Below are 22,528 nucleotides of genomic sequence, written 5' to 3' on the forward strand. Positions count from 1 at the left end.
AGAATACTAGTCAGGTTTCAAGCTTGTCCTAGTCAAGGGGAGCAGGTGCACCACAGCCCTTTGCAAGTGTCATTAGCGTTTGCTTTTCCATATGAGAGTAGGCCTCTGCCTCCTAGCTGCACTGTCTTTGCCATGTAGGGATCAAGGGAGCAGGATAAGGGTTCTCCATAATAAGCTGCTGAGAGTGCTGGGTTCTGATAGAGACCTTTAATTTTGCTGGCAAAGTACGTGTCAGAATCATTGCAGGTCAGTTGTAACTGGGGAGGCTGATTATGTTGGGATTGCAGTAGACTGCTTACTATTTTGAATAGCTGCTTTACTGAATTTGCAGCCTGTTCAATGTGGTATAAGAAGTACTGTTTTTTGTTTACTGTTGAGGCTATCAGATTTGACAAGCTCCAATTTTTTTTTAAAAGGGGGTTTTGAGCAGTTTATAGGGACAGTTTATATCTGTGGAGATTGTTAATCTCGTTGCAATTGAAGGAGTCTGAGGAAGAGAGCCACTTCACTGGCTTCCGATCAGATACCGCATTCAATTCAAGCTTCTCCTTCTTACCTACAAATGCACTCAGTCTGCTGCCCCTCACTATCTTTCTACCCTCATCTCCCCTTACGTTCCCGCCCGTAACCTCCGTTCACAGGATAAATCCCTCCTCTCAGTACCCTTCTCCACCACCGCCAACTCCAGGCTCCGCTCATTCTGCCTCGCCTCACCCTATGCTTGGAACAACCTTCCTGAACCCTTACGCCAAGCCCCCTCCCTGCCCGTCTTCAAGTCTTTGCTTAAAGCCCACCTCTTCAATGCTGCGTTCGGCACCTAACCCTTGCCGTTCACTGAATCCAGACTGCCCCAATTTGACTGCCCCTATCGGACCGACCGTTCACTTGTCTATTAGATTGTAAGCTCTTTGAGCAGGGACTGTCTCTCTTTGTTAAATTGTACAGCGCTGCGTAACCCTAGTAGCGCTCTAGAAATGTTAAGTAGTAGTAGTAGATATGATTGGAGTATTTGAAAGAATGTATAAAAGGACATGGCAGCCATGTCAGGCTCATAAGTCTGTGGCTTCCCCAGATCACCCTTGGAACTCTTTTTTATTATTATTTTTAATTGACACCCTCCTATCTTAAGGTACTGCATGCAATTTTAATGATAGGTTACAAATTACCAATAGTGGCACATTTTTAAGAGTTTTGTTTCCTACAGATATCTTTATTTTGTTTGACTTGATTCCCACTTTAGCATGTAGTAATGCAACCCCTCCACTAATTTGATCTATTTATAATTTGTACCCTGTTATCACAGAGTCCTGTTGATTATCTTATCCACTTCTTTATTCAATGCTATAATCTCAGCTCTCCAATCTGTGACCTCTAGCATTTCTGAACAGACATTTCATTCAAAGTGTGGTTTTTGTTTGTATTTACAACCTGTTTAGTAATTCACAGAATATAATTTGGAATCTTTCAACTGTCTGCTTTTGAAATAAAGGTGTTTTTATATGTCCTATACCTGGTCAGTCTCTCTCTCTCTCTCTCTCTCTCTCTCTCTCTCTCTCTCTCGAGGTTCACTCAAGTGATGTGCATTTTGAGAATGCAGAGCTGCTTACCCTGTAGCATGTGTTACCTGAAAACAATACACCAACTAATCCCTGGAGCCCATCCTCCGCCCCTTTTGGAAGTTGCTTGCTTGCTCTCATTTCATAATGTTGAATTAAAAAATTAAACAGCTCTTACTTCATAATGTTAAACTCAACAGAAATTGAGGTTACTTTGGAGCCACAAACATGTGGAAAAACCCATTGAATTCAAGGTAAAGAATTACAGTCGTATGTGGCTAGTTGATTTACTGTCTTCAGAGAGTATCTGTCACACAGGTAAAATCTTTTAAAACATTAGCAATGTTAATCTAGTATAACAAAATTGACAGGCAGGGTCAATTTTGTCACAGGTAAGGAAAACGTTAGGTATGATGGGTCACTGAAGTAGGTGATAGCACAATGATTTGCAGCTCATATAGAATATTACGTAGGAAAGTCATACTTTTGTAATACTAAACACGCTACTTTGCTGTAAGTCTAATCAAATGACAAATACAATTTCATATTCTTGTCTTTAGAGCATTACAACATTGTGAAGAATTTATCCAGCGGTATAACCGTGCTGAAGACAGTTTCTGTTCCTCAGACAGTAAATCATTGCCTCACCTTAGTGTAACTAACCATGTGGGTAAAGCTGTAGAGGACTGTATGAGAGCTATTATTGGTGTCTTGCTCAACTTAACTAATGATAATGGTAAGTATCAGAGCCATAGATTTTATCTTTTAGATGGTGTCCAGCCTTTTAGAGATTAGAATCACAGTAGTTTCTTTAGATAATAGAAGCTTTCTGAAGACAGGTGAGTGAGGAGTTTTCTCTTTTAACATAACTGCAAGTTGTTTCACACACACACAAGTATGCAGATGCTGGCATGGGGTTAATTTGATGTCTGCACACAATTTTATGGGTGTAGGATGCAGAAAAGGGTTTTGCACAGAAGCTAACAATGTGCACAGCATATTTAAAATAAATGGTACAAAGAAATTTCCCAGGATCTAGTAATTTCTTGTCTTAGTCAGATGGAAGCAATTACCGTTTCTACCCAAATGCAGAGAAGTATTCAGAAGACTTTTACGGCTGAGCACAGAATAGGAGCTTGAATGACAAGTCTGAAGAAGCACGAGGTTAGCTTGTACTTCTGCCGTAGTGTCTGAAGACTTATGCATGTTTCTTCTTTTTGCTATAAGCTTATCCATACTTGCAGTTTTTTCATGGCCTCCATAAAGAGCATGAGAAAAATATGACAGAACAGGGAGGTGACAGTTCTACACTAAAGGCAGCTATGGCTTAGCAGAAGTCTGAATAGAAAAAAAAATGTACTGGAACACATCTATGCATGTGCTAGAATGCTATTCTGAGCATAAATATCAGCAATGTAAGTATTTATACACAGAATAGCATTCCAGGACATGAGCAGATTTTTATTTTATTTTTATTTTTGTTACATTTGTACCCTGCGCTTTCCCACTCATGGCAGGCTCAATGTGGCTTACATATTGTATACAGGTACTTATTTGTACCTGGGGCAATGGAGGGTTAAGTGACTTGCCCAGAGTCATAAGGAGCTGCCTGTGCCTGAAGTGGGAATTGAACTCAGTTCCTCAGTTCCCCAGGACCAAAGTCCACCACCCTAACCACTAGGCCACTCCTCCACTCACAGATGTGTGCCAAAACTTATTTCTGCGCAGATATGTGCTCAGCACTAGCAGCTCTTAGCCTTGTGCATATGCATCTGATGCACTCTTCCTGATAAGAAAAAAAAAACAGCGAAGATGACCAACAAAACAAAAATAGAGCTAAAAAACTAAACTTAAAAAAAAAATTTGTATATAAAAACACCATAAAAGACGACACTTGAAAAACTATAAAAACACTAGTTTCGTTTGATTTCATAGACTAGAGACGCTGCTTTGATTTTCTCCATCCGACTTTGTTCCAAGCATAACCAAGCGCTATAGCTCCAATAAATAGACATATATATTGCCTTTACAATTGGATAGAATTAGTTATCAGCTCATGGTGAGAAGACTCCTGACGCAGGCTGGTACGGCCGAAACACAGCTGTGTCGAGTCCCTTTCTCCCTGCCATCGTTTGGCTAATAAAGTATACTTTTTATTTTTATATTTCAAGTGTCGTCTTTTTTATGGTATACAAAATTTTTAAAACTTTTTTTAGTTTTTTAGCTCTATTTTTGTTTTGTTTTTGTTGGTCATCTTCGCTGTTTTGGTTTTTTTTTGTTGATTTTCTTGCGAAGACTTTTCTTCTGTTTTTTGCACCACTCTTCCTGATAAGTGCACACGTTTTCCACAGGTCCTGTTTGTGTACAATTTATTTACTGCAGTGATGGGTAAAAGTTGTGTATTTAAGCTTCATTTAAACCATATACAAAGTCATCAGCTCATGGCTCTAGCGCAAGTTCTCTGTAAAGTCCCTACAAACAGGAAGCAAATATGGTACACACTCAAGAGGATGGTTCAGTACAAAGTTAGCATGTAGCAAGCAGGGAGCCAACATTTCAAAATTATTGGGGGTGCTAAGGCCAATGGATATAACCCTTGCCTGGACACATACAAGGAATTTTCTCAGTATTGGGGGTGCTCAAGCACCCCCAAAGCTGGCTCTTATGGTAGCAAGTGACATAAAACGTATTTTCAATGTTTTCATTCATTTGTGAATGTCACTTGAGATCTTTTCATTTGTTGAATCCTTGCAGAATTGATTCCTTTTCTTCTGAAGTGATTTTACCAATATATTAGATGGCAGCTCTTCTGTATGAAATATAGCAGTATTATCTTACATTGGTTTACTTCATCTGTAATAAATATTTAAAAGTCCATTCTACTTTTGCAAAGGACGTATGCATACATCCCATCTCCTTGTGCACATATCTCCTCCTCTGTGTACGCATACATATCTCTCCACACCCCCAGTAGAGACATTACCAAGAGAGGAAGGAGGAATGCACCCTTTTGTCACACTATCTGCTTTCCAACATGTTTTGGGTTGTCTTCACTTTGAACAAAATGAATACATGAAAAGAGACATGCATACTGGCATTTTTCCCCACTTTTTTTTAATTGTTATGGGAGTTATCCCTTAGCTGGTGATTTTTGTTTGTGGAATTTATCAGCCTGCTTGTCAGAGAAAATTGAGTTGCTTACCTGTAATGTATATTCTTCATTGATGACCAGTCAATGAGTCACACATACCTTTCCTTCTTTTGTTGTAAAGTTGGTTTGTCTATGATATAAGACTGAGGGAGCAGGTAGTTCAGTGTTTGCATAGGAATATCAGTGCTTGCACAATTAAGTTTTCTAGGCTTTTCAGGGTTCAGATCTATTCTGAGTTCTTGACATTTTTTTCCTGTTACACCTAATCAAACACACTTTCTGTGTACACTTCTAAATATAGACATGCTTTTTTTTTTTTAATAAGTATTGTTCATCAATAAAAATATTGAATCAAGCACATAAGTGGGTGATATCTGATAAAGGGCTGAAACAGCTTTCCCATAGCTCAGAATTACTGTAAAATTCTGAATGTGTGCTGCTCTTCTTACACACAGCAGTCTTCTCGGTTTTGTTTTTTTCCACTGTACAAGGTGAAAAGAACTGTTCAGAAAATTCTTTTGAAGACTTTCTCTTCATGTTCTACTGTCATAATTTTCATCATTGTCTTCATGGTTTTGGAGATTTGTTAATTTTATTTATTTATAGCATTTATATCCCACAATACTCCCACCCATGGGCGGGCTCAATGTGGCGTACAACAGTCTATATAAAAAAATACAACAATTCAGCAAACAAACAATGTCGTAAGAGGGAAAGGGAAATAGCTAAGGAGGGAAAAGGGGAAAGAGTAGTGGTGAACAATATGTCGCTAAGACAGTTGGAATTCAGAAGGAAGAGATGCCAGGTGGGTTTGAAGCGTATGCTCTACCAAAAAGGAAGGTCTTGAGGCGCTTCTTGAAGGTCGGGTTATCAGGAGTAAGTTTGACCAATTCTTTTTTCAAGTAGTAAAAAACCACAAAACATAGGCATTTGTGTCTACATCATCTTTAGCTTAGAGCCATGGCACATGCCAAACCAGGCTTCTGGAAATCGGAACGACAAGTGAAGTGATCAAATTCGCAGATGACACAAAACTATTCAAGGTTGTTAAAATGCATGCAGACTGTGAAAAATTGCAGGAGGACCTTAGGAAATTGGAAGACTGGGCATCCACATGGCAGATGAAATTTCACTTTGGGGATCAGCACCCAAGAAAAAGATCTAGATGTCATTGTAGACAATACGCTGAAATCTTCTGCCCAGTGTGCAGTGGTGGCCAAAAAAGCAAACAGGATGCTAGGAATTATTAGGAAAGGGATGGTAAATAAGACAGAGAATACTATAATGCCTCTGTATCACTCTATGGTGCGACTTTGCCTTGTGTTCAGTTCTGTTAGCCGTATCTCAAAAAAGATATATCAGAATTAGAAAAGGATCAAAGAAGAGCAACTGAAACGATAAAGGGGATGGAACTCCTCTCCTATGAGGAAAGGCTAAAGAGGTTAGGGCTTTTCTGCTTGGAAAAGACGACTGAGGGGGAGATATGATTGAGGTCTACAAAATCTTGAGTGGTGTAGAACGAGTAGAAGTGAATTGATTTGTTTTACCCTTTCAAAAGACTAGGGGACACCCAATGAAGTTACATGGAAATACATATAAAACAAATAGGAGGACAATTAAGCTCTGGAACTCCTTGCTGGAGGATGTAGTAACAGTGGTTAGCGTATCTGGGTTTAAAAAAAAGGTTTGGACAAGTTCTTGGAGGAAAACTCAGTTATTAAGATGGGCATGAGGGAAGCCACTGCTTGCCCTGGGATTGGTAGCATGGAATGTTGTTACTATTTGGGTTTCTAACATATATATAGGAGTATCCAAACAGTGTAAATGGCACTCTACCCTGCAAAATATACAGTTCTACTTAACTTTTTATTTATTATATTCTTAAATAAGAATATAGTAGAACTGTATATTTTGTAGGGTAGAGTGCCATTTACACTGGATACTCCTATATATGTGTTTGATATTTTCTTGTGGTGTGCCTTTTTTTTTTTTTTTACTATTTGGGTTTCTGTCACGTACTTGTGACCTAGATTGACCAATATTAGAGGCAACCGGAATCCACAGAATCATGTTTGCCTATCTGCCTGGAGCCTATTCACCACCAGGAAAACTGGTACATGGCTATGAAGAAATATCCTCAAGGGACCCCCCCCCCCCCCCCCAAAAAAAGGCAATTTAAAATAAATAAATACTCTGAGGAGCTGATGCAGAAGGCCATGCAGCAGAGCTGTGTGCAGATGTATGAGTGCACAGCTTTTAACATGTCCTCAATGCCATGCCATGCAAAAAGCTAAGTATATTCAAATTTTATGCAAGTAAAACTTGCACGCTAATTGGTAGGAAGGAGCCTGCTGGATGCATGCACACAAAGGTTTGGCTTTAAGCACGGCTCCTTGTACACATTTCAGAACAAAAATGGAAGTGTATTGCACTCAGCTGGGCTCAGCCATCTCAGGGGAGATACACAAAGCTTATCGTGCTGTCAGTGTTTGCTTTAGACTCGTAGCCAGCGTTCTTTTGCTTGGGGGGGGGGGGGGGATCCAGGAGGAGGTGAGAGGCTTGAGGTCCATTAGACCACCAGAAAATTTTTAAAAGACCTTGGGGGGGGGGGGCATGGAGATCACTAGACCACCAGGGAATTTTTTGAGCTGCGTGGGTAGCCTCCGGTGGACCCCCTCTCTAGCCCCCCTCCTGTGCAACTCAAAAAAACTGGTGGACGAGTTGTCATATGCATTTGACAGCTTAAAGTCACAAACAGCGACCAATTCACAAAGGGGGATCCGTACATCTCATTTGCATGAGATCCCCTTTATGCACTGGTCGCTGTTTGCAAAAATGTAAATTTTCCAGCGGCACCATTTAACAGTTGCCTTTGTTCATCGGGCCCTCAGTCTCATACGCAGTTTCTCCAAGACAAGATCCATCTATTTCTCAATGCATAAACATAGAAACAGGGAAAATGGTTTATCGTTTATGTGATTTGAAAATAATGGAAAATAATGACCATATGGCCTATCCCAGGGGTAGGCAACTCCGGTCCTCGAGAGCCACAGGCAGGTCAGGTTTTCAGGATATCCACAATGAATATGCAAGAGATAGATTTGCAAGCACTGCCTCCATGGTATGCAAATCTATCATATTCATTGTGGATATCCTGAAAACCTGACCTGCCTGTGGCTCTCGAGGACCGGAGTTGCCTACCCCTGGCCTATCCTATCTGCCCAGCCATACCAACTAATACGTTTTGCCTCTCCTTTAAAGTGGTTGTACCATGTTTTCTTAAATTCAGTTACAATACTCATCACTACTACCTCTGCCGTTCAATGCATCCACCACTCGTTCTGAAAAGAAATTTTTCCTTAGATTATTCCTGAATCTGTTCTTTCACCTTCATTCTATGTGCCCTCATTCCAGAAATTGCTTTCAATTGAGAGGCCTGCCTCCTGTACATTTATACCACAGAAGTATTTAAATGTCTGTATAGTTTTTTCCTTCTCCCACATATCTTCCGGATTATGTGTGTGTGTGTATGTGTATATATATATATATATATATATATATATATATATATATACATCTCCGAGGACAAGCAGGCTGCTTGTTCTCACTGATGGGGTGACGTCCACGGCAGCCCCTCCAATCGGAACACTTTCTAGCAAAGTCCTTTGCTAGTCCTTGTGCGCTGATGCGCACCACGCATGCGCGGCCGTCTTCCCGCCCGAACCGGCTCGTGCCGGCCAGTCTTCTTTTGTCCGCACTCGGTACGGTCGTGTTTCGCCGTTCGCGCCCCAAAGTTGACCTCGCGTTTATCGACTTCGTTCTTAAAAAAGAAAAAAAAAAAAAAAAGGTGTCGGAAGGAGACCTTTATGGTTTTCTCCCTTCCCGTACTTCCAGTCTGCCCCGGTAAGTTTTCTTTCGTCGTCGGGGTAGGCCCTATTTAGGCCTCGGTCGAAGTTTTTCTTCCCCCTATTTTTGCGGTGCCAATTTCGCCATTTCGAGTTTTGATCTCGCCGGCGCGATTTTTCCACCCATGACATCGAAGTCTTCCAGCGGCTTCAAGAAGTGCACCCACTGCGCCCGGGTAATCTCGCTCACTGACAGGCACGCGTCGTGTCTTCAGTGTCTGGGGGCTGGGCAACGTCCGCAGGCCTGTAGTCTGTGTTCCCTTTTGCAAAAGCGGACTCAGGTAGCGAGATTAGCCCAGTGGAACGTTTTGTTCTCGGGCTCTTCGTCGGCATCGGCACCGGGAGTATCGACTGCTTCGACGTCGTCGGCGCCTGGACCTTCATCTTCGCCCCCGATTGCATCGAGGCATCGGCCCTCTGCATCGGGGCGACATCGGAAGGCTGCGTCGGTGGTATCGAGACCTCCTCGTCTGCTGATGTCGTCAGACGGTGGTGCTTCGTCTGGAGTGCAGGTGAGGGCTGTCCATTCCCCTGCTGGTGGCGGTGAGCCTTCGGGTGGGTCTCCCCCCATCCCGAGGGCTCCTGCGGTACAGCCCCCCCGAGACCGACCTCCTTCGGTCTCGGCCCCGAGGAAGCGACGGCTGGATTCTACGTCCTCCTCGTCGGTGCCGGGAAGCTCCAGTGACATGCTTTGTCCCAAGAAGTCGAAGAAGCATCGTCACCGGTCCCCTTCCCATGTCGGCACCGAGAGCTCTGGGTCGCTGAGGGAGTCGGCACCCAGTAGGCATCGGCACCGAGAGGACCGCTCGCCCTCTGTTCAAGAGGTGTCAATGCGCTCCCCTTTGGACAGCCCGGAACAGCCTCCACACCCGGAACAGACTCTGACATCGACGCCTGCATCGGCTTCCATGCCTTTTCCCACAGCCGCTCTGAACGAGAGTCTCCGGGCCGTTCTCCCAGAGATCCTGGGAGAGCTGTTGCGCCCTACCCCTCCGGTACCGGGGGTGCTTGCGCCACCGGTACCGTCGAGCGAGGTGCCGGCTGGCCCATTGCCCGGGGTGAGGTCTCCGGCGTCGGTGCCGCTTGCGGTACCGACTGCGGTAGCCTCCCAGGAAGGCTCCCCGACTACGTCGGCGGAGGGAGCTTCGCCGGTGCGGACGAGGAAGTCTACCTCTCGACGCTCCCACCGTGGCCGTGGTTCCACGGAGTCGAGCCGGGCACGGTTGCAGACACAAGTCCGTGAACTTGTGTCTGACACCGATAGTGAGGCCTCGTGGGAAGAAGAAGAAGACATCAGATATTTCTCTGACGAGAAGTATGAGGGTCTCCCTTCTGATCCCACTCCCTCTCCTGAAAGACAGCTTTCTCCTCCCGAGAGTCTGTCTTTCGCTTCCTTTGTCCGGGAGATGTCTACGGCCATCCCCATCCTGGTGGTTGTGGAGGACGAGCCCAGGACTGAAATGTTTGAGCTCCTGGACTATCCTTCTCCACCTAAGGAAGCGTCCACAGTACCCATGCATCATGTCCTGAAAAAGACATTGCTGGCGAACTGGAGCAAGCCATTAAGTAATCCCCACATTTCCAAAAAGATAGAATCCCAGTATCGGATCCATGGGGACCCAGAGCTGATGCGCACTCAGTTGCCTCATGACTCTGGTGTGGTGGATCTGGCCCTGAAGAAGGCTAAGAGTTCTAGGGAGCATGCTTCAGCGCCCCCGGGCAAAGACCCCAGAACCTTAGACTCCTTTGGGAGGAAGGCCTATCATTCTTCCATGCTCGTGGCCAAGATTCAATCTTACCAGCTCTACACGAGCATCCATATGCGGAACAATGTGCGGAAGCTGGCGGACTTGGTGGACCAGCTCCCTTCTGAGCAAGCCAAGCCGTTTCAGGAGGTGGTCAGGCAGCTAAAGGCATGTAGGAAATTCCTGGCCAGAGGGGTATTTGATACCTTTGATGTTGCGTCCAGGGCCGCTGCTCAAGGTGTGGTGATGCGCAGACTCTCATGGCTGCGTGCCTCCGACCTGGAGAATAGGATCCAGCAGCGGATTGCGGACTCCCCTTGCCGAGCGGATAACATTTTTGGGGAAAAAGTCGAACAGGTGGTAGAACAGCTCCACCAGCGGGATAACGCTTTCGACAAATTCTCCCGCCGGCAGCCTTCAGCATCTACCTCATCAGGTAGGCGTTTTTATGGGGGAAGGAGGACTGTTCCCTACTCTTCTGGTAAGCGTAGGTACAATCCTCCATCTCGACAGCCTGTGGCCCAGGCTAAGCCCCAGTGCGCTCGCTCTCATCAGCAGCGTGCGCCTCAGCAAGGCCCCACAGCTCCCCAGCAAAAGCAGGGGGCGAGCTTTTGACTGGCTCCAGCAGAGCATAGCCGAGATCAAAGTGTCCGTGCCGGACGACCTGCCTGGTCAGGGGGAGGTTGAAAGTTTTTCACCAAAGGTGGCCTCTTATAACCTCCGACCATTGGGTTCTTCAAATAGTCCGGCAAGGATACGCCCTCAATTTGACCTCCATGCCTCCAAATTGCCCACCAGGAGCTCAGTCTTTCAGCTTCCAGCACAGGCAGGTACTTGCAGAGGAACTCTCCGCCCTTCTCAGCGCCAATGCGGTCGAGCCCGTGCCACCCGGGCAAGAAGGGCTGGGATTTTATTCCAGGTACTTCATTGTGGAAAAGAAAACAGGGGGGATGCGTCCCATCCTAGACCTAAGGGCCCTGAATAAATATCTGGTCAAGGAAAAGTTCAGGATGCTTTCCCTGCGCACCCTTCTTCCCATGATTCAGGAAAAAGATTGGCTATGCTCTCTGGACCTAAAGGATGCTTACACGCATATTCCGATACTGCCAGCTCACAGACAGTATCTCCGATTCTGTCTGGGAACACGTCACTTCCAGTACTGTGTGCTACCCTTTGGGCTCGCCTCTGCGCCCAGGGTGTTCACGAAGTGCCAGGCTGTTGTAGCAGCAGCGCTCCGCAGACTTGGAGTGCACGTGTTCCCTTATCTCGACGATTGGCTGGTGAAGAACACATCCGAGGCAGGAGCTCTACAGTCTATGCAGATGACTATTCGACTCCTGGAGCGACTGGGGTTTGTGATAAATTATCCAAAGTCCCACCTTCTCCCAGTACAGAGACTCGAATTCATAGGAGCTCTGCTGGATTCTCGGATGGCTCGTGCCTATCTTCCGGAGACAAGAGCCAACAATCTGTTGTCCCTCGTCTCCCGGGTGCGAGCGTCCCAGCAGATCACAGCTCGGCAGATGTTGAGATTGCTCGGCCACATGGCCTCCACAGTTCATGTGACTCCCATGGCTCGTCTTCGCATGCGATCTGCTCAATGGACCCTAGCCTCCCAGTGGTTTCAGGCTGCTGGGGATCTAGAGGACGTGATCCACCTATCCACGAGTTTTCTCGAATCCCTACACTGGTGGACGATTTGGTCCAATTTGACTCTGGGACGCCCTTTCCAAATTCCTCAGCCGCAAAAAGTGCTGACTACGGATGCGTCTCTCCTGGGGTGGGGAGCTCATGTCGATGGGCTTCACACCCAGGGAAGCTGGTCCCACCAGGAACAAGGTCTACAAATCAATCTCCTGGAGTTAGGAGCGGTCTGGAACGCTCTAAAGGCTTTCAGAGATCGGCTGTCCCACCAAATTATCCAAATTCAGACAGACAACCAGGTTGCCATGTATTACATCAACAAGCAGGGGGGCACCGGATCTCGCCCCCTGTGTCAGGAGGCTGTCAGCATGTGGCTGTGGGCTCGCCGTTACGGCATGTGTCTCCAAGCCACATATCTGGCAGGCGTAAACAACAGTCTGGCCGACAGGTTGAGCAGGATTATGCAACCTCACGAGTGGTCGCTCAACTCCAGAGTAGTGCGCCGGATCTTCCAAGTGTGGGGCACCCCCTTGGTAGATCTCTTCACATCTCAAGCCAACCACAAGGTCCCTCAATTTTGTTCCAGACTTCAGGCCCATGGCCGACTGGCATCGGATGCCTTCCTCCTGGATTTGGGGGGAAGGCCTGCTGTATGCTTATCCTCCCATACCTCTGGTGGGGAAGACTTTGTTGAAACTCAAGCAAGACCGAGGCACCATGATTCTGATTGCTCCTTTTTGGCCGTGTCAGATCTGGTTCCCTCTACTTCTGGAGTTGTCCTCCGAAGAACCGTGGAGATTGGACTGTTTTCCGACCCTCATCACCCAGAACGAAGGGGCGCTTCTGCATCCCAACCTCCAGTCTCTGGCTCTCATGGCCTGGATGTTGAGAGCGTAGACTTTGCCTCTTTGGGTCTGTCGGAGGGTGTCTCCCGTGTCTTGCTTGCTTCCAGGAAAGATTCCACTAAGAGGAGTTACTTCTTTTTATGGAGGAGGTTTGCCGTCTGGTGTGACAGCAAGGCCTTAGATCCTCGCTCTTGTCCTACACAGACCCTGCTTGACTACCTTCTGCACTTGTCTGTCTCAAGACCAACTCTGTAAGGGTTCACCTTAGCGCAATCAGTGCATACCATTACCGTGTGGAAGGTAAGCTGATCTCGGGACAGCCTTTAGTTGTTCGTTTTATGAGAGGTTTGCTTTTGTCAAAGCCCCCCATCAAACCTCCTACAGTGTCATGGGATCTCAGTGTCGTTCTCACCCAGCTGATGAAACCTCCTTTTGAGCCACTGAATTCATGCCATCTGAAGTACTTGACCTGGAAGGTCATTTTCTTGGTGGCAGTTACTTCAGCTCGTAGAGTCAGTGAGCTTCAGGCCCTGGTAGCCCATGCTCCTTACACCAAATTTCATCATAATAGAGTAGTCCTCCGCACTCACCCTAAGTTGTTGCCGAAGGTGGTGTCGGAGTTCCATCTGAACCAGTCAATTGTCTTGCCAACATTCTTTCCCCGTCCGCATTCCTGCCCTGCTGAACGTCAGTTGCACACATTGGACTGCAAAAGAGCATTGGCCTTCTATCTGGAGCGGACGCAGCCCAATAGACAGTCCGCCCAAATGTTTGTTTCTTTTGATCCCAATAGGAGGGGAGTGGCTGTGGGGAAACGCACCTTATCAAATTGGGTAGCAGACTGCATTTCCTTCACTTACGCCCAGGCTGGGCTGGCTCTTGAGGGTGATGTCACGGCTCACAATGTTAGAGCCATGGCAGCGTCAGTGGCCCACTTGAAGTCAGCCACTATTGAAGAGATCTGCAAGGCTGCGACGTGGTCATCTGTCCACACATTCACATCTCATTACTGCCTGCAGCAGGATACCCGACGCGACAGTCGGTTCGGGCAGTCGGTGCTTCAGAATCGGTTTGGGGTTTAGAATCCAACTCCACCCCCCTAGGCCCATTTTTTATTCTGTTCCAGGCTATACTCTCAGTTAGTTGGATAAGTTGTTAGGTCAATCTCAGTTATGTCCTCGCCGTTGCGAGGCCCAATTGACCATGTTTGTTGTTTTGAGAGATACCCCATCAGTGAGAACAAGCAGCCTGCTTGTCCTCGGAGAAAGCGAATGCTACATACCTGTAGAAGGTATTCTCCGAGGACAGCAGGCTGATTGTTCTCACAAACCCGCCCGCATCCCCTTTGGAGTTGTGTCTTCCCTTGTCTTTGTCTTGCTACATACGGGACTGATGAACACGAGCCGGTTCGGGCTGGAAGACAGTCGCGCATGCACGGTGCCCATGGGCGCGAGGGCTAGCAAACGTCTTTGCTAGTGAAGATTCCGATTGGAGGGGGTTCCGTGGACGTCACCCATCAGTGAGAACAATCAGCCTGCTGTCCTCGGAGAATACCTTCTACAGGTATGTAGCATTCGCTATATATATATATATATATATATATATATATATATATATATATATATACACACACACACAGTGCACTCCATTTAGGTGCACGTCAGTTAAGCGCATGCTCTGTTTAACTGCATGCCGTACTTTGGTCCTGTTTTTGGCGCCATCAATTTCTATGGTTACAAACTTCAGTTTAGCACACCACTGATAAGTGCAAGATTCGCTTATATGCATGGTTTAAGAATGCGCCTCTGCAGGAAAGACTCCGCATAAGTGCGCGCACGGAATATGGAAGCAGATTGGCGCGAGACAACCAATGAGATTTCAAATTTACCACCCCTTTAACTGCCACAGGCAGAATAAGCAAAATAATGTTGTTAGAGTGTACACTGGGGTCGTCATCGCGCAACTGTAAGACTTTAACACTGGCTGAATGAATAGAAGTTCTTAAAAAATTAGAAAACAAACAAAGTCAAGCATTTATTGCTAAAGAATATGGTGTCTATCCCAGTCAAATTTCACGTGTCTTGAAGCAGAAAGACCAGCTTCTGGAAGACTGGCAAAACAATACAAATCCACACCGGAAACGAAAACGGGCGGGAAAAGCTGAGGAGGTAGAAGATGCTCTTCGTTGGTGGTTTTCTCGAGTCAGGCGCAGACAGTTTCCTGTCAGTGGTCAACTGCTTATGGAGAAAGCTAACCAGCTAGCTGAAAGTCTTGGACTAACTGAATTCAAAGCCACTGTTGGATGGTTGGAAAGATGGAAGGAGAGGAACAACATAAAATTCAAGAAACAGCATGGCAAGAAACAAGACGCTAATGACTTTGGTGCTGAAAATTAGGTTGTTTCAGTTCTTCCTACCATCTTGAACGAGTTTGCACATCATGACATTTTCAATGTTGACGAAAATGGTCTCTACTGGTGAGCAATTTCTGATGGAACACTTGCATTCAAACATGCCAAAACTACAGGAGGTAAAACGTCGAAGGACCAATTGATGATCCTCCTTTGCTGCAATATGGATGGGAGTGAGAAGTTGGAACCACTCGTCATTGGAAAGAGCAAACAGCCCCATTGCTTCAAGAATGTTAAGCGACTTCCTGTGTCATATGAGGCTAACGCAAATTCATGGATGACTGGGGAAATTTGGAAGCAGTGGCTAAAGAAGTTAGACACTAGAATGCGGGCACAAAAGTATCAGATTTTATTGCTTTGTGATAATTGTGCTGCACACAGTGATGATGTCAGGCTGTCTAACGTCAAGATGGTCTTCCTGCCAACAAACACTACCTCTCTGATCCAACCTATGGATCAGGGCATAATAGCCAATTGCAAACAACATTATCGTGCTACGTCGTCTGATGAGCGTTATGGATGACCAGACTGGCAAGTATAAACGTGTTGTTGAACTGGCTCCTAATCTATCACTGTTGGATTCCCTTCATATGCAGAAAGAAGCCTGGAATCATGTTACACAGGCAACCATTGTGACCTGCTACAAGCGGGCAAGCTTTGTTAAGGATGTGGAGAGGGATGAAATAGGTGCAGCTGTTGCAAACGCATCAGATGAAGAGATTATTGACATCCCAGTCGGTTTTACTGAAGAGGAGTTCCATCGTTACATAGCTTTTGATTACATAGTAGATGATGACGGCTGAAAAAGACCTGCACGGTCCATCCAGTCTGCCCAACAAGATAACTCATATGTGCTAATTTTTGTGTATACCCTACAATCTGCTGAAGACAGCACTGATGTTGAGATATGCTCCTACATGCAGGCAACAAGCGGTTGATGATGAAACAGATGATGAAATGCTCAGCGAGGCACATGCTGACGAAATTCAACAACCTCCTCCTGTCACTTTTGCAAGAGCGCTGGAGAGTCTCAACACTGTGCGGGCCTTTCTGGAGGCCACTGGATATCAGTGCTATCACAGTTTTTACCGTTTGGCAGACGTAGTCTATGGAACTCACAGACCCAATAGTGTACAGAGGACTATAACTGATTACTTCAAGTAAGCCTAACGTCAGTTAACGGAGACTGTATACTGTATGCATAATAATAAACAGTACTGTACATATATTTATCAGATGTCAAGCTTCTTTGGGTCACAACTAAACTGTACAGCGCTGCGTAACCCTAGTAGCGCTTTAGAAATGTTTAGTAGTAGTAGTAAGTGCAGGTTCTGGTTAATTGCATGCATTACTTTGGTCCCAGACCCTTGCACTTAAGTGGATTGACTGTCTTCATCTCTGAATGTTCAGGATAGAGCCACAGTCTTGGTTAACTTTGTTTTTGAGCAAGATTTGAATATGCTTATCCTTTTACTTTAGGAATTTACCAGCTGTTTTCTCAGAACAGAAAATACAAATATTACCTGATATGGTGCAGGCCTCTTGAGCAATAGCAGTAGAAAGGTTTTCTGGCTATTTGCCTATTTGCCTGGAGATTTGACACTGGGTTTCTACTTTTTTGGTTCATTAGCCCTGTAAGTATATTGTTAAATATATGGGGGTATGATAAACGTTTTTTGCTACAGAATAGCTATGGTCTTTTTTTGGACATGAAGAAATTTAGAGTTCGTAATTCCTTGCACTCAGTGCCTCTTTTACTAAACTGTACCCACGATCCCTGGTGCAATAAATGCACCACAACCCATTCATTTTGAATGGGCTGCCTCACATTTGCCGCATGAGAATCACTAGCATGGTTTAGTAAAAAGAGGCCCTTAGTGATGGGTGAATGTTTAATTGTATTTGTGTGTGCGCTTTGTGAACATGCCTAATGCCTTGTTTTCTGTAGTTTTCCCCAGTTTTTTAAAATTTATATTAAAGATTCTTCCACTATCCCCCTTTCTCCTTTTAGCTTGTTGTGGACTAAGGAATCCAAAGAGCCAAATTATTATTTTTCTTCATTTTAGTTGTTGTTGCTATTAGTATGGTTGAATTTTATTTTCTCTCTAGCTGAATACTTGATCTTAAATAAAATATGTTTAATTTTTTAAAAATTCAGTGCAAACCTAACTTTACAACTCTTGTCCTCCCAACATACTCTCTTTTACTTGCGTTCAAACCATAATCTAGTAGGGGACCACAAAAGGCAACCTGCTCAAGGGCTCCCTGTATGCCACTGCAGTATCACTGTGTACATGTCCCAATTGCTTCAGACATTGGGTGTAAAGCCCACTTAACCTTTTCAAATACAAGACATCTGAGCAACAGCCAAACATCTGCTCCTCATGTGTTATTCGAAGCTAAGAGCAATATTTTTATTCTGAGTATTAGCACACCACTCCTACAGTCAGTTGTTGCTGATTTGGACAGAAAAATAGCAATATTTTATTATCAACAAAAATGGAGGAGCTGTAACTGAAAAAGGTGTGAGCAAAATCTAAATAAATAAATAATAAATAAATAGATGTAATAAACGACTGCTTCTTGGAACAGCTGGTCCAGGAACTGATGAGAAGGGGAGCCATTTTGGATGTGGTCCTTGGTGGCATGCAGGCATAGTGTGAGAGGTGGTGGTGTTGGGTCTTCTGGGAAAAGTGATCATAACATGATCAAGTTTGATCTACTATCTGGGATGAACCCGCAAAGAAAATCTACTGTAGCTTCATTTAATTTTTGAAAGGGCGACTATAATAAAATGAGGACAATGGTTAAAAAGAAACTAAAAGGATTGGCTGCAAAGGTTAGTACACTAAATCAGGTGTGAGACATTATTCAAAAATACCATCTTAGAAGCCCAGTCCAGATGCATTCCATGTATTTGCAAAGGTGGAAAGAACAGAAAGCATCAGCCAGCATGGTTAAAAGGTGAAGTAAAAGAGGCCATTACAGCCAAAAGATTGTCCTTCAAAGAATGGAAAAAGGACCCAAATGAAGAAAATAAGAAGCAACATAAGCACTGGCAAGTCAGATGCAAAACACTAATAAAGAAGGCTAAAAGAGAATATAAAGAGAAACTTGCCGCAGAGGCTAAAACTCACAATAACATTTTCAGGTACATCAGAAGCAGAAAACCTGCAAGAGAATCTGTGGGACTGTTAGATCATGAAGGAGCAAAAGGGGTGCTCAGGGAGGGACAAGGCCATAGTGGAAAAACAGAATGAATTATTTGCTTCTGTCTTTACGGAAGAAAACGTAAGAGATCTGCCTGTATCGGAAATGGTTTTCATGGGTGATGATTCGGAGGAACTGAAAGAGATCTCGGTGAACCTGGAAGATGTACTGAGCCAAATCGACAAATTAAAGAGTAGCAAATCACCAGGACCAGATGGCATACATCCAAGAGAACTCAATGAACTCATGCATGAAATTGCTGATCTGTTAGTAATATGTAACCTGTCGTTAAAATCGTCCGTAGTACCTGAAGATTGGAGGGTGGCCAATGAGACATTGATTTTTAAAAAGGGTTCTAGGGGTGATCCGGGAAATTATAGATCGGTAAGCCCTACGTCAGTGCCGGGCAAAATAGTGGAAACTATTATAAAGAGAGAAATTACAGAACATGTAGACAAACATGGTTTAATGGGACAGAGTCAGCATGGGTTCAGCCGAGGGAAGTCTTGCCTAACCAGTTTGCTTCATTTCTTTGAAGACGTAAATAAACGTGGATAAAGGTGAGCTGGTTGATGTAGTGTGTCTAGATTTTCAGAAAAGTTTTGATAAAGTTCCTTATGAGAGACGCCTGAGAAAATTAAAGAGTCATGGAATAGGAGGCAAGGTTCTGTTGTGGATTAGGAATTGGTTATTGGACAGAAAACAGAGGGTAGGTTTAAACGGTCATGTCTCAATGGAGGAGAGTGAACTCTGAGGTGCTGCAGGGTTCTGTACTGGAACCGGTGCTATTTAACATATTTATAAATGATATGGAAATCGGAACGACAAGTGAGGTGATTAAATTTGCAGATGATACATAACTATTCAAGGTTGTTAAAACACGTGCAGACTGTGAAATATTGCAGGAAGACCTTAGGAAACTGGAACACTGGGCATCCAAATGGCAGATGAAATTTAATGTGGACAAATGCAAGGTGATGCACATTGGAAAGAATAATCCGAATCATAGTTACCTGATGCTAGGGTCTGCCCTTTGGAGTCAGCACAAGAAAAAGATCTGGGTGTCGTCGTAGATAATAAGCTGAAATCTTCTGCTCAGTGTGCGGTGGCAGCCAAAAAAGCAAACAGGATGCTAGGAATTATTAGGAAAACAATTAGGCACCACTTACCTTTTAGGCTGTGACTGCCGTGGAGCTGAGACTGGGATGCAGGAGTGAGCCCTGATTTTGTGTTAAGGTTTGGAGCATGGAGTCTGATAGGAAAGTGAACCAACAGACTCTTGAAAAGGCAAACTCAGTGTTGTTGAGGTAAATAAGGAGCTATGGGAATCATCATGGTCGGCTTTCCCTGGAATTTCTGCAGTACTTTTGTTATTCGGGGTATTGGTTGGTATGCATATAGGCAGGGCAAAACCCAATTAATGATCAGGGCATCCTGCATGAGGCACGTTAGACAGTAAAAAAGTAACTTGGCAGTTTTGTTAGTCTGAGGATTTCACAAGTACTGGAAGACAGGCTGGAAAATGTTGCAGATCCAGTAACTACTTATGAAATTAAAGGCATCTGCTGAGTCTGTCTTCTGAGCAGTGTTGCTTTATGCATGAGGACTGGATAGCTACCTGATTTAAGACCATGAAACCCCATTATGTGTGCAATTTCACAATATAGTTATAAGAACATAAGAGTAGCCATATTTGGTCAGACCAATGGTCCATCTAGCCCAGTATTCTGTTTTTCAAACAGTAGCCAAGCTAGGTCACAAGTACCTAGCAGAAAACCAAATTGTGGCAGCACTCCATGCTACAAATTTCAGGGCAAGCAGTTGCTTCCCATGTCTGTCTCAATAGCAGACTATTGACTTTTCCTCTAGGAACTTGTCCAAACCTTTTTTAAACTCAGATATACTAACGCTGTTACAACATTTTCCGGAAAAGAGTTCCAGAGCTTAACTACTCATTGAGTGAAAAAATATTTCCTCCTATTTGCTTTAAAAGTATTTCCATGTAATTTCCTTGAGTGTCCCTCTATTTTTTGTACTTTTGGAACGAGTAAAAAAATCGATTCACTTCTACTCGTTCTACACCACTCAGGATTTTGTAGACCTCAATCATATCTCCCCTCATCCGTTTCTTTTCCAAGCTGAAGAGTCCTAACCTCTTTAGCCTTTCCTCATTTGAGAGGAGTTCCATCCCCTTTATCATTTTGGTCATTCTTCTTTGAACCTTTTCTAATTCCGCTATATCTTTTTTGAGATACAGCGACCAGAATTGAACGGAATACTCAAGGTGCAATCACACTATGGAGCGATACAGAGGCATTATAATATTTTTTTCTCTTTGGCAGCAAGAAATCTTCCATGAGGAAATCCTATGTTTCCATCTGGTGTTGTTTGCAAGGCCAAGTTCCTTCTATATTACACAGTACCTGTACCACCTCTTGTTAGCAAGGTCTCCAGATGTCCTTTGTCAGAATGCAGCTCAGTGTCTTATCCATCTATCTTCCTGATAGACCAGGCTCTGTCTTCACCATCTCCCACTATCCAAATTCATGAGAAGTCATCGTCTTATCAGTCCACCAAAGGTCATCAGCTCCATGGGACCTGAATCTTGTTCTTTCTTCTTTCATAAAGTAAAACTTTGAGTTGATGGAATTCTCATTTCTAAAGTATCTCACGTGCAAAGTACTTTCCTAGTACCAGTTAACCTATTAGTGCCCAACGTTCCCATATGGGATTTTATTATGGGAACATTGGGCACTAATGGGTTAACTCAGCCAGAAGGATCAGTGAGCATCTTGGCTTGGTCACATAGGAGCCATATGGTCAACTCTGTCATGATAGGAAAATGTCTTAAGACTCATCCTACCAAAGGTATTCAACACCATTCCACAGCAGTGAAGTGCTGGTGTTGAAGTCTTATCACCACCCATGTGAGAGAATTCTCCACATTTGTAAATGAGCTTTCACCACCTGAAAAAGGACAGTGTTAAAAAAAGATCAATGCAGTTATTTGTCTCCTTTGACATAGTAGACTTGGCACCCCTGTGGCAAAGCTTACATTAGGTAATATTCTAGCAACAAATGTTTAGTTATGTTAGGAACAAGCTGATATTTCACTGCCTAAGGAGAATCAAGCATAGCCAGATTAGAGCCACTATTGCTACTGTAGATGTCTTGAAATCTGCATCTCTAGATTGGGTTTGAAAAGCAGGTTCTGGAACCTTGCTACGTGCCTTTTTATTTATTTTTATTTCACATTTACTGCCTGGAGTAGCCTTCATAGTACCTTTTGGTCAAGAACTACTGAATGATTTACCCATATAAGCTGTTCAGACTCTTGCACACACATGTGAACAGATTGCTTTTCAGAAATGGGGCCATTTCTTTCAGACATAAAACAAGCCTGAGCTTGGGAGTAATAACACACTTGTGTGCGTAATTGTATCCTATTTAATGGAGAAGAAACAGTTGCTGCCTCTTCTCTGCATACAGCAGGATTAATCGTACACACAACCCTATTTGCCTCTCCAAGAGTTGATGCTGAGCTGTAAACTAACTGAGGGGGACCGCTGTATTTTCGGAAGGACATCACACATGCTCAGAGCTTTACAGTAGGTCTGAGTTGTTGAAAAGCTGATCATACCAGTGCCATGGGATGATGTCATCCACTTGTGTTATTACTTTTGCTGTCTATGGAGAACATATTACAGTTAAGCAATTTCAAATTGTAGAAGTGTTTGCAGATGTGTAGAAATTTAAATACAGCTTTCCATTCTTCCTTATTTTTAGAGTGGGGCAGCACAAAAGCAGGAGAGCAAGACAATCTTATCAGCACATCTTTGAGCTGTGTTCTTCAGGTGCCGCGGTACTTACCTCAGGAACAGAGATTTGACATTCGAGTACTGGTGAGACAAAAAATTCTTATATGGTTTTGCTAGCCTGAGATTTGAGTCTTGCCTATTTGCTGTTCTTTAGTTATTTGTTCTCTGCTGACTCTTGCCTTGCGACTCCTTCAAATGTGCCCTTATTCCCCATTGTCCCTCTCTTCACCCCCATTCCCTAGCT

General features: G+C 44.3%; 1 protein-coding gene across 1 annotated transcript in view; it reads left to right on the plus strand.

The window, feature by feature from the left end:
* The window catches only part of WAPL (WAPL cohesin release factor), a 428,526-nt gene that overhangs the window by 343,112 nt on the left and 62,886 nt on the right, over positions 1-22,528 (plus strand). Inside the window, exons 12-13 of the mRNA XM_030204989.1 lie at positions 2,117-2,292; positions 22,253-22,368. Of these exons, the coding sequence (XP_030060849.1) occupies positions 2,117-2,292; positions 22,253-22,368 (292 nt within the window). The remainder of the gene's footprint in view (positions 1-2,116; positions 2,293-22,252; positions 22,369-22,528) is intronic.

Source organism: Microcaecilia unicolor, chromosome 5 (assembly GCF_901765095.1).
Source record: "Microcaecilia unicolor chromosome 5, aMicUni1.1, whole genome shotgun sequence".
NCBI classification, from domain to species: Eukaryota; Metazoa; Chordata; class Amphibia; order Gymnophiona; family Siphonopidae; genus Microcaecilia; species Microcaecilia unicolor.